At 46.0% G+C, this 13,193-nt stretch overlaps 1 protein-coding gene across 3 annotated transcripts in view; it reads left to right on the top strand.

Annotated features, from left to right (window-relative positions):
• Nucleotides 1-13,193, top strand: part of satb1b (SATB homeobox 1b) — a 60,972-nt gene that overhangs the window by 28,315 nt on the left and 19,464 nt on the right. For all 3 annotated transcript variants that reach the window (XM_084556233.1, XM_084556235.1, XM_084556234.1), the window contains exons 7-11: nucleotides 816-893; nucleotides 3,911-4,422; nucleotides 6,902-7,114; nucleotides 10,450-10,521; nucleotides 10,693-10,848. In XM_084556233.1, the coding sequence (XP_084412359.1) occupies nucleotides 816-893; nucleotides 3,911-4,422; nucleotides 6,902-7,114; nucleotides 10,450-10,521; nucleotides 10,693-10,848 (1,031 nt within the window). The remainder of the gene's footprint in view (nucleotides 1-815; nucleotides 894-3,910; nucleotides 4,423-6,901; nucleotides 7,115-10,449; nucleotides 10,522-10,692; nucleotides 10,849-13,193) is intronic.

Genomic DNA, 13,193 nt, shown 5'->3' on the forward strand with positions numbered 1-13,193 from the left:
TTTTTTTTATTGTTCGTGTGCAACACAAATAAATAAAGCGACGGCTTCAACAGGCCATAGTCTCAAATTCAATTAGATTTTCTTATCAACCAAGTTTTTATAATCTCAAAAAAAAAAGAAAAAAAAAGAAAAAGAGAATCCCCTTTGACCCGCCAGGAAATGAGGTTACATAACACGAGCAGCGCCCGAAAGCAGCCGCAGATAGAGTTCCGATATATTTTATACGTCTTTTGATTAACTCTCTGTTTTGTGGCTCATGAGAGTGATTTTGAGATATTAGCTTTAGCAATCTGTTGAACATTATCTTTTTTTTTTCTTTGCCAGTGTGCTTACTTACTGCTCGCTCTGATAGCAGATGAGATATTTTATCAAAACGTGTTCACGGCCTTCATGCAAACAGGGCGTTGTGATCGGACCTTATCTGATGTCTTTTTTTTTTTTTTTTTGGCAACCTACACCAGGAACATTATTTCCCTCAGACCTGCTCCACCTGTGTATTCTCTCCTGCATACTCCTACACATTTTCTGTCACACTTGTGTTGTTTTTTTGTTTTTTTTTCTATCTATCTATCTATCTATCTATCTATCTTTATGTTCCTCAAAAGTGGAAACCCGCTGCAGCTGGCTGCCAGTCTGGGCCTCTCCTGATGTTTTCAGTGTTTAAATGCTTAGAGCGCCGGAGTGGGAGAGACGAACTGTAAACAGCCTTAACTCTGTGTTTCTTTTCTCACAACTCTTTCAACGTATGCTGTGTGTGTGTGTGTGTGCGTGATTGATTGCGTGTGCGCGCCCTGCCGTCCGTCCCGACCGTGCAGGCATGCGCCAACCCTCCCAGCTGGAGGGCTACCTGGGGACGTGTGTCCTCCGCGAGAGCCCGCGTGCCAATGCGCTAGGTATGTTGCAACACGGGCACACACATACATACATACATACATACGTGCACACACCGCTGGAGGACGCTGCATTGGTGCATCGCTTGCAACGGACACTCGCTCCCGTCACTTTAACCGCAGCAGCCACACACTCGGGCCTTAAACCCGGCCTCAATCATCGGCTTTGGGAGCAGATTCTTGTCGCCATAACGTTGTGGCAAAATGACGCCCAGCACCGACTGCATAAACACACAGTCAGCATTTGAAAAGCTGCATTCCTCCCCTAATGCCTAAACTAAGTGCTTAATGTTAGCTACCTGACTTCCCTAAACTTAATCTTGATCCCAAAACCAAATAAAGTCATTTTAAAGTCCTATTAAAATGAAAAACGACCCACTTTGTTGGCTCACTTTCTATCTGGTATTAAGAACCCATCTTTTATCTCAACCAGCAGCTTAACCATTAAAACGGCAGCGTTTGAAAACTTCCCGTCTTGGTCCGCGCCCTCGTCCGTTAAAACCCTTTTTTTTAACCTAGAATTCTGCTTGAAACGCTTGACTGCTGCTTTTTTCTTTTTGTCTTTTGTATCATTCTTTCTGAGAACATCAAGTCCCGATAAGACGCTAACCACAGATGCACACATGCACGCACACACACACACACACACACACGCACACACACACACACGGGCAGTGATAGCATCTCCAAACGTGTTTACAGACATTCACCCAAACTGTAGCACCTACGAGTCTCGTTAGCCAAACCTCAGATAAAAAGAAAAAAAATAAACCTTGGCACACGAGCCTGAGGTGCCCACCACACACACACACACACAGCCCCGTGGCAACACCCCCCCCCCCCCCCCCCCCCCCAAACCTCAGAATTCACGACGGGCTCCTGAACATGGCCACAAATGGCAGGAAGAGAAAGCTCAGGTGAAGTGCCAGCTATAGAGAGAGAGAGAGAGACTTCCACAGCGAGCCATGCCTTTTGTGTTTTGGTGTTTTTTATGTGACTCTGCATTTCCTTCACTGCTCCGTCTGAGCCCAGAGTCTAAGGGGGGAGTGAGTACCTGTTCACAGGTGTTGGCAGGTTCCTCTCAGCTGAAGTGGCGGCCGCCAGCGAGTGCGTGGCGTGGCTTTTTTTTTTTTTTTTTTTTTTACAAGCACAGGAGCGAGAGTTGGGTCACTGTCTCTCTTTCTAATTCCCCCACCCCTCTGTCGCTCTCCCTCACAAACACACACTCCCTCCCTCCCTCCCTCCCTGCCCTCAGCCCACATCCCATTCCCATTGTGTGTTTAATCCGGGGCTCTTTTGTGGCAGGATTCCACACGAGGACCGCTTCTGTGGCAGCCTTTTTCTCCCAGGGCCTGCCATGCTCTTCTGTCACCCCTTCTCTTTTCAATTTGCATGGAAATGCCTCCGTGCGCCCCTGTGTGTGTGTGTTTATGTGTGTGTGTGTTTACGTGTGTGTTTGTCGCGAGTATGCCCCCCAGCAGTCTGTGTGAGCGAGCATATGCACACACACACAATCGCATATGAGTGAATAGGCACGCCATACCATCAGAGCCAGGGAATGCCAGGGATTACGGGAAGAGATGTGATTATTACCAAGATTTTTTTGTTTTGTCTCCCCCCGCCGCATCATTTGTTTTCGACAAACGCTCAATAGACCCGTCTCGGCCGGGCGCTTTGTGCCTGCTGACAGTTAAGAAACAGGCGGCTCAAACGCACGATTATTGTGGGTATTTTTGGAAAACCTCCATGCACTTAATCTTTCATCTGCTCAAAAATTCAGCTTGTTGAAGAGACCCACCCCCCCTCCCACCCTCACCCCTCCCGTCCCCTCCCTCCTCTCAGCAATTTACGCTTTTCACAATCTCATATACGCTGCTTTTCTGTAGGACGCGGAGGCCGCAGCACACGTCCCGAGGTGTTAATGTTACCGTCCGTATGAATTCCTAAATGCTGCCCCCTCACCAGAAAGCAGCCTCGGCGTATGCGAGCTCCTCAAAGAGAGGCGGTAACCTGAAAACATTCAGCCGCCCCAAACACTCGTTCACTTCGCTGTGGGTAGTACTTTGAATGTTAAATCATTGTTTTCATCCTCTAAGCACATCATTTAAACCTGTCTCAAAATATTCCCCAGCAGCCATTATGGACTTAAAGATTCCCAAAGCAAGAGATGCTGCAAAAATCTCCAAAATGCCATTAAATGACGGCTCACGGATTTATTTTTTATTTTTTTTGCCTCACATAGAGTTCGAGTGGAATCAGTTTTAGTGCATTCAATCGAGGTAGTTTCTCAGGTTACACTCGATGTACTCGTCTTGTCTTCGCTCTCTGTGTTTATATTTAAACCATCTTCTCCTACAAATGTCACATTGGCTGGCTTATGTTCCTTATTTTAGACGCAAGAATGCAAAGAAGGAATCGGCGCTGCTTCTGCCTTCGCAAATATACGCTCGCACATTAATCCTGTACATGTACCTACACACACACACACAGCTCCTCTGTCTTTTCAAGATGTTTTTTTTTTCCCCACATGATGAGCCCGCATTCTGCACTTAATTTTGAAGGCATGGGCTGCGGTAGACACAGGTCAAACACAATGAAGCCCTTTTATCTGCGTTTCCATCTGTTTTTAACCCGATCAGCTGTGTCACATCCAGTCGGGGAGGAACAGGCCTGTGGAGGGGAAGCTGGTTGGAGCAAAGACACTGAGCTTTATCTTTTTTTATTAGCAGTTCGGTTTCTTAGATGTGCCGGCTGAAAGACGTGTTCTGTTCCTGCAGTAAAAGTTAGCTGACAGGCAAACACTCACTCAAGGCAGCGGTCTGACTGGATGCAGACCGGGCCTGTTTTATTTCTTCTGATTGGAGACTGTGACCGTGGTGCCACGAAACTGATGATAGCTGATAGCTGAAGTTTCAGTCTTGACTCCAATATCGTTCTTTTTCACCTCTTCTCTTTGGTTGCTGGTGTTTTAGTTGGACTTTTAAATCAATAACTGACCAATAATTGATCTCTTCCTCCAGCTGAAATGGACGGCCTGTCCGACCTCTCTCCGCCCGGCTCCAACCACAGCCACAACCACAACCACAACCACCTGGGATTCTCCCAGCAGCAGCAGCCTATCCCCGGCAGCACAGCGGAGCAGACTCCTTCCTCGCCGGTGCCGCCGCTGCCTCACGGTCCACCGCCGCACGGTGGCCAGACGGGCGGCCGGCAGCCCCAGCTCCCCGGTCTGCACCACCCGGGCCTGGTGTCCACGCCCATCAGCCCCCAGCTGGTCAACCAGCAGCTTGTGATGGCACAGATCCTCAACCAGCAGTACGCGGTGAACCGGCTGCTGGCGCAGCAGTCCCTGTCGCAGCAGTACCTCAACCACCCACCTGTCAACCGCAGCTCCCACTCCAAGCCCATGGAGCCACAGGTGGCGTCCAACACAGAGGTTTCCTCCGAGATTTACCAGTGGGTGAGGGACGAGCTAAAGCGGGCCGGCATCTCCCAGGCCGTCTTCGCTCGCGTGGCCTTCAACAGAACACAGGTGAGAAGAAAAATCCAGTTGTGATCTACATTTAAATGATTGTTTGCGCCTAAAGTTACCACTAGTCTTTTGAGCTCGGATTTAGCTTGAACCGAATTAAATAACGATGCAGACCAATAAAAACAATCCTGGACTCCAGTATCAATCACATTATTAGATTAAATTCTCTGACAACTTGAGAGATTTCTCCGAAGTGTTTTGAAGTATCTTTTGCGTCATTAAACGTTTTCTTTTACTTCATTTAATATCTTTAAATTAGTCAGTTCCTCTTTATGCGTCATCTCGGGTTGTGGCGTTAACGCACCACCACCGAGCTAAAAAGTCCCTAATTTTCAGACCAACCCTCCCGTCTCTCTCCACAACTGACCCGGCGTGTAGGATCCCACACCGGCATCCTGTTTAAAAGGGGAACTGCAACGCATTAAGGAAGTCGTAAAACAATTTAATAGGGCCTCTTTTGCAAAGAAACACTCAGTGAGGCTTACAGTTTGAATCCACAGCTTATATCTCATCCATAATTCAAGTCATCCAGCACCTCTACTGTATTTGAAGACAGCTGGCAGCCTGCCACGAGAGAGAGAGCGAGAGAGACGGAGAGAGAGACACCCAGGTTTGCTTATGGCATCCGCTCTCTCCCTCCCAAAATATGTGGTTTTGCTTCATAATCGGAGGCCTAACACACACAGTGCCAACGTCTCAGACCCACTGTCTGTGTTTAGGGGTGTTGACAACAAACTAAATTACTGCTCCACTGCTTTGAAGTCTCGGTGTATTAAAAAGGAAAAAATAAAAAGAGAGAGAGAGAGAGACAGATAAGGATCGATTAGAAATTTGAACGTACAGAAAAGTAAAATGTGTCTCAGTGAGTCAGACGCTGGTGTTTCCGTGCAGATTGGTAAGCTCCCACACAAACAGAGTCTTCTTATCTGCGGCTGATACGAGGAATTAGCCCGATGTGCCGTCTGAGAGTTTGCCTTTGGAGGATTATTTATTAGGCTTCTGTTTTCCCCATAAGTCTGTGTTAATATTAAAAGGAGAGGGGCGTGGGGTGGGGGTGTAGATGCAGGACATGGATCAGAGGAGACTATATTTTTATTTATTAATTTTTTTTATGGGGAGGAAACCGATTGCCCAGAGAGATAGACAGACAGCGAGTTCTGATGACGAGGAATGATAAGCATGCACGCACTGAAGAATGCAGACGGCGACAAAACAGCATGTCCCCAGAAAACTAGTACGCACCAGTAAAAATGTCCGATTTTTGGTCACACTTCACGCCACGGCCTATTTTAAACATCCTAGCACAGCTGCAAACATTCTAACAGTCAGACACCACCAGTCTTGTACCGCCGCCGCCGCTGTCATTAACCCAGGATGAGTTGAAAATTAAATAAATAACCAAGAAAAAAATAGAAGCATGTTTTCTCCATCACCTTGTTTTATTACCAAATCACACCTATTGATGGTGAGAGGAGCGCGGCGATGGTTTGCACAGTGTGCGGCCAAGAGCCGATGAAAAGGCCCAATCACACGTCTCTGATAATGGAGTCATCTCCGTCTCCTAATGATGGAATTGAGCGCTATTGAGGAGTAAACAGAGGATACGCTGATTGCCCGCTGAACAAGACGTTTCAGGCGAGTCGCCCCGACGAGCGGCGGCGGCGGCGTCTTCTCTGAGAGCCCAGATCCGTGCAGCCACGTTCAGCGGCTTCGAGAGGCCTCGCGGAAGATTTATCGTCCGCAAAATGATCGTTGATGATGAAGGGACATTTCCTTTACTTCAAGACAAACGCTCTGTGGAGAGTAGAGGGTGGAGAGAGAGAAGTTTTCTTCGATGGGAGGGTTTTAGAGAATTAATAATGGGAGTTAGAAAGGGCTGCTGTCTGTGGAGAGACTCCATCTGCACCGAGTGAGGGGTAGAAAGTCTGTGGTCTCACGTTATTCAGTCACATGTTGTAGCCGGTACGCCTCCTCGTGTCAAGTATCAGCAATTTTTACTCCTTCAACCAAATCTGACTCTAGTGATCAGGAATAAAGTCGACCAAACGCAGATGTTCATTGCCACAGTATCGATAAATAAACCCATCAGGAAAACCTCGTCCTCTTTCAGCTCCTCCGACTTAAAAGAGAAAAGTTTTGTACCTTTCTTGTCAAAAATGTCAAATGAAACCATTAGTTCCTAAAAATCTAATAGCTACGTCTCAATATTGAGTCTCTAAAAGCCATATTAGTTTACAGTTGAAGTGGGCGGAAGATCATCACATCTCCATTTAAGCTACGGCGTCTTATTTAAGAATCCTCTGATGTGATTATTGCCATCCTGACCTCCGACGAGCAATTATTCCCCCTTTCTCTCTCTGTCTCTGGGAGCTCCTGTCTTTCTCTTCCTCTCTTCTTCTTCTTCTTCTTCTTCTTCTTCTTCTTCGCTGCCATTCGCCTCCGCTCCATCGTCTTTACCGTCTCTGGTTGTATCGTGCAGGGCTTACTGTCTGAGATTCTCCGTAAGGAGGAAGACCCCAAGACGGCGTCCCAGTCGCTGCTGGTCAACCTGCGCGCCATGCAGAACTTCCTGCAGCTGCCCGAGGCCGAGCGCGACCGCATCTACCAGGAGGAGAGGGAGCGCAGCCTCACGGCCGCCTCGGCGATGGGCTCCGCTCCTCTCATCAGCACCCCGCCCAACCGACCTGTGCAGGTACGTCGCTCCTGTGTCTGCAGGGAAAAACTGTTTAACCGGTTGAAATGAATGTGAACGTGCTGAAGCTTTGCAATGGAAAAGATTTAAGGTCAATCATGGTTTGGTCGGTCAGTTGTTGTGGCTCCACTGCAGCACTGGATGAATGTGTTATGAAGCTTAAGTTTGCATTATTATAAAAGAGAATTGCTGCTGCAGAAAAGGAAACGATGAGCATTAGTTTTAGATTAGTTCGTTTAGATTCTCAGCACAATATCTGAGACTAAAAGTAGGTTCATAAATACATTTCTGTTTATTTTTATTACTTGTTAGTGCTTTTATTTTGAAAGTATCAGGTCACTGGGGCACACCAGGTGGGTTTATAAATAGAGGAAGAAAGGGACAGGTGAGCTAGGCACTGGGAAGGGTTATGTTTTTTTTACCAGGGTGAGAGAGGCAGCAGAAGCCATTGCTGCACACCAAACATTTTTTTTGCCTGGACAATAGACTTTTTCCCTTTCCCTAAATCCCTGAGTGCCTCAGCGCCCCGTTTGATTTGAATTTAGTTTGTTTTTGAAATATTTTTTTCAGTATCGTCTTTATTAGTTTGAGACAAATAGCCACTACAGACATAATTCAGTCACATAGCCCAGATGTTTCCCTCTAGGTAGCCAGTAAGCCTCTAAATCCATCTCTAGTGATCAGGAATTGAGTCAACATTTCTTTATTTCCACAGTATGCATAAATAAACACATCTAGAAAAAGTAGTGTAAAGTTGTTCCACGCTTGGATCCTCAAGTTTATTGTTGTATTTTTTCATTGGCTGGTTCGTTTCTGCACCTCTGACTCAAAAAGAAAGCTTTGTACCTTTGGAGGCTTTCTACACCGACTCAGAAATACGTGAAATGAAACTATTAGATGTTTAAGACCCACTAGTTTTGTTATGTTTCCAGATATTGTGCGGTTTGCGTGAAGGAAGTCAGCAACGGCTCTCTGTCTCTCTGTCTGTTTGTCAGTCTGCCTCTTTGTGTGGAAGCGTCATAGACAGAATCCAAACACGTGGAACGAACCGCCTGATATAATCACGGCCTCGTAGCTGCTGAACACCACAAGCGTCCTCCTTTTTTTTTTTTTTTTTTTCTTATTAAAGTGTCGAGTTTCACATTTACACTGTCCAAACACAGACGGCACTCATTAGCACGCTCTGTTTTATACGTGACAACGGCAAGTATGCGTACAAGCGCCACCCAGACACTCTGTTTTGTTCCACGCCTCGCATTCCCCTCCATTGTATCAGGCTGCAACCTGTCCAGGAACACGTGGAATAAATAAGCGCTGATTCACTCTGCCAATGTGAACGCCGGAGAACATGCTTTACATTCTTCCCGCGTGTAAACAAGTTGCTCCCCACCCCTGCACCCCCGCAACCCCACCGCCCCCGCCCCCTCGCCACACAGGTGAGAGCGGTGCACAAATGATGGATAATTTTTTGTGCTAATTTTGACCTTTTACCGTGCATTAGGCGGCATCGGCGGCCCTCTCGTTTAAAGGGAAATAAATATATAAAGGCGGCTCATTGATGACAAGCTGTGTGAAAGATCATCCGCCGTTTAGTCTGCGCCTCTTTCCAAATCGCTGCGCGCCACAGCACAGCTCTGTACCCTCGCCGCGAGCCGGTGTCCCTCATTCGGGAGGCATGTGGCGACTTTCTACCACTTAAGGCCTTTTGAAGTGCGGTCAGCTGCATCTGGGAGGTGAGAGGGACAGACAAAGCCGCCTCTGTCCCGTCCTCGGTCAAGAGCTGGCTTTTTATTTAGGTGAGGAGGAAAGTTAAGACCGAAAGCACGGGGCCCACCCATCTCTAAGAGCCCAGTGCAACCCCCTCCACCCCTCCCCGCTTGAATCTGCTCAGCACGATGGCATGCACAGATAAAAAAGAAAGAGTTGTATTCTGAAGCGGCGGGCCTGAACTTCGCAGTTCACGGCTCGTCTTTGCAAACGGGGGCAGCAGAAGGAGTCGACCTTCGCGCAGGAATTTATTCAAGTGACAAATGTCGTTGCTGAATAACCTGCTGTTAGTGTTTTTAATCAGGGTCCCTGAATTTGAGGTAGAGATTTACTTTTTAACTTTGACTTTTTAAGTTCCTTATCGTCACGTCAGATGAAGGTTTCCTTTTATAGTAAATCTGAAACCACATTACAGAACTGTAGCGGCGCACCAGAAAAACAAAAATAACGGCACAGAAATAGATCTGCAAGATGAACAATAAAGGCGATCGCTACAACGTGGCACACAAAATTCAAAGCCTCTGGTTCCCTGGGTTTTATTTCCACATCACTCAGCGCTCTCTTGGCGAATCAGTACGATATCTGGAGGCCTAATAAACTTCACCTGTGTGACTTAAACCCGTTGACATTTATCATATGGACCTGTTCCCTACGCAAGGCAACGCTCATATACACACACACACACATTTGCATACTCGTACACCTGGCCATCTGCCAGCCTCTCCTATGGAGCAATGTGGTGTGAATTTAAGCACATAAATCAGCCGGGGTGGCAATCGAGCCAGAGACAGAAGAGGCTTTTTATTGGCCTCATAAAAACAGATGCAGAGGTATGTTTCTCTCACGTGTTCCGATGGGTCGGCTCGACTCTTCCCCTCCACACCCACCCCCACCCCCACCAAAAAGCCAGTTAGCGCACGTCCCCGGCCTTAACAATTTGCTCGACACGGTATCCCAGCGCCGGGGCTGACGAGCTCGTGTTGAGCTGTCATAAACCGCGGATAAAAGGGAACGCTCAGACATTCCAGTTTCGCCGCAAATTTCAGGATTGTTTTTGAACACATAAAGGGGCTCGTCTTTAGGTGTCTAGACGAACGCTTCAATATATAGGTTTTTTTGGGAGCTTGTTGGTGTTATTACGGTTTAAATCAACGCCTTTTACTTGTACTCTTACCCAGCCCCGTGGAAGTCTTCCTTTCAGAAGTACTCGTATGGAATGATTCATATGCTAATGGTTCCTGGGTAATGCTTTTATTAGGATACTTGTTACCTTGTCAAAGGATTTTTGTCGAGACGCAACAAGCCGCTGAATGAAGATGATTTGATTTCACTTGACTTGCATTTATTTTTTAATCACCGGCTTGACATAAGAATAATAACATTTCACACAACACATCTAAGTGTTTTTGAGCAAAGTAACGCCGCTGCTGTGTGTGTGTTTGTTAGTGAGGAGGGTGCATGCTTGTGTATAGACAGATTCCCTTTATTTTATTTTATTTTATTTTATTTTTTATTGTTTTTCCTCGTGTGAGTCTGAACAAAATCCGTTTGTGTTCCCAACACCACAGCCCCGGAGGGAAGACTGTAACAGCGTGAGGCCCGAGGACTGGAACCCCCGCATCCCTGTGGGCATTTCACCTGTGAGCCAACACCTTCACCCCTCTCACCTCTCCAGTGCAAACACACAGAGTCTAAAATATATAGAGAATAAAATACAGTTAAAATAAATAGACACACACATATGCAGTTATTAGTAGACTGTCACACTGAAACACACAAAGGAGAATTCTAATTTGTCCCTCCGTTAACAGGTGAAGCCGTCGCCTCTGCCCAGCGAGTGGAACGGCAAGACGGAGAGCTGCATCCTCAACATCAACTCCACCATCTACGACGAGATCCAGCAGGAGATGAAGAGGGCCAAAGTCTCCCAGGCCCTGTTCGCAAAGGTGGCCGCCTCCAAGAGCCAGGTACAGAGACGCAACACACAACACCTCGCTGATTTTAAAACAAAAAATTAGGACGGACTATGAGGCAGCTATGAGGCAGCTATGAGGCTAGCAGGCCTTTTGCTGTTGGCCGAAACTTCTTTGGCGTTTTGGTTCAGGTCTCTAACCCTAACCCATTTAAATGCAGCTTTAAAAAAAAAAAAGATCCTGGTGACCTTATATTTTATTTACCCGTTTCTCTTTCTTTTCTTGGGATTTTACAGATTATAAAGTTGCACCATAAATCCAAACCTGCATCTATATGTCTTTAGAGAGTCCACGGACACACACAAACAAGGATAGCTTTTAATTAAAAGCTAGAATTTAAGGTGACATATTCTTGGTCCAGATAACCTAAAACTTTACCCAAGCAGCACGTGTGAATCCTTTATAAATTAAAATATTTAAAAAAATATCAATTCTACATAACGTCATAATATAAGAAAGAGTTCAGAAAAAGCAGCAGAATATGTCGTGTAACATAAGTTGCCTCGGAGCATGTGTGCAGTGATTTATGGACATAATGATCCTTAACCCAAAGAGTATGTGTGAATCCCTTATAAATTAAAATATATATAATAAAAATATACCTATTTCAATGCTACGTAACTTATAAACGTTAAAAAGGTAAAGATAAAGCCGTAGACGTTAGTCAGACGTGTAACATAATTTGCCCCAGAGCACGGCTGCAGTGATTTATGGACATAATGACACATGTCTCTTAAGACAAATTTAGAGAATGAGGATCTCTTAGCTTTGACACGACCTCTGTGTCCAAATAACCTAATCCCTAAACCAAGGAGCATGTGTGAATCCTTTAAAAGTTAAAGTATAATAACAATATCAATGCTACATAACCTCATAATATATAAAAGCCGTAGGCGTTAGTCAAACGTGTAAAATAAGTTGCCTCAGAGCACGCGTGCCGTGATTTATGGACACAATGACACATGTCTTTTAAGACTAAGCTATTGAATGAGGATCTTTGAGCTTTGAGACGACCTGTGTGTGTCCAGATAACTTAACATGTGTGAATCCCTTATATATTAAAATATATATAATAATATACCTATTTCAATGCTGCATAACGACAAATTAAGAAAAAAGGTAAAGATAAAGACGTAGACGTGTAACATAACTTGTCCCAGAGCACGGCTGCAGTGATTTATGGACATAATGACATGTCTTGAGAGGCCAATTTAGAGAAAGAGGATCTTTTAGCTTTCAGACGACCTGTGTGTCCTAATAACCTAATCCCTAAACCAAGGAGCATGTGTGAATCCCTTATAAATTACAATATATGTAATAATATACCTATTTCAATGCTGCATAACTTCCAAATAAGAAAAAAAGGGTAAAGATAAAGCCGTAGAAGTCGGTCCGCTGTGTATCATAAGTTGCCTCAGAGCACGGCTGCAGTGATTTATGGACATAATGACACATGTCTTCTTTATTGTGGGGTTTGGAGTTTAACAGTCGGCGCTGTTTCAACACCAAACAAACCTGTTTATATTAGCTCCACTCGGTAATATGATGGTGGGGAGGGAGGGAGGGAGGGAGGGAGGGAGGAGGTGGGTGGGGTGTGGGGGGTGTCCTGTCATCTTCTCACAAAGAGCACTGAGCTCCCACAATACAGGCCTGTGTGTGTTGGAAACAGCCAAATAAAAGATAAAACATTCCAGCAGTTTAACTCTTTATTAAAGCAATTAAAAAGAGTAGCGCTGAGGACTTATTATTAAAGGTTTTCATGCGCCTGTCGCAGCCAGAGTTGGGAAGATTTCCACAATTGCGCTTGATGAAGAAGATGGTGTGTGTGTGTGTGTGTGTGTGGAGGAGGAGGAGGGGGGTGGGGGGGGGGGGGGGGGTAGACATAGATCACCAAGGGCGGAATAATCTTGAAATATCTGCAAAGGCTTTATTTTTTTCTTGCTGATTAGGATGATTATAGCCCCAGATAGCTTTGTTTTACCAAATTGCAGTTTGATGCACAAACCACTGTTTTTGTTAAGGAGTTCAAAGACTCCTTCTGGAGGATGGAGAAAGAGAAAGGAGGCGGTCGCAGCATTAACTCGCTACTGTCTCCGTCTTCTCAAATGACGGTTTGTCTGGGAACAGGTTTCCACCGTGCCTTCTCCACCTCCCTCCCGTCGCTCCGTCTTGCCCCTCTACCTCTCCCGTTCCTCCCCGCCGCCACCCCCCCGCCCCCTCCCCACCCAGATTTCTGCCTCTCTTTCACGTTCCATTCATGGCAGGCGGGTGTGAATGTGAATTGAGCAGCAGATAAGAAGTGTGCTAATTATGCCTCTGAAAAGGGGCCTGGGAGAGCA

Source organism: Chelon labrosus, assembly GCF_963514085.1.
Source record: "Chelon labrosus genome assembly, chromosome: 12".
Lineage (NCBI taxonomy): Eukaryota > Metazoa > Chordata > Actinopteri > Mugiliformes > Mugilidae > Chelon > Chelon labrosus.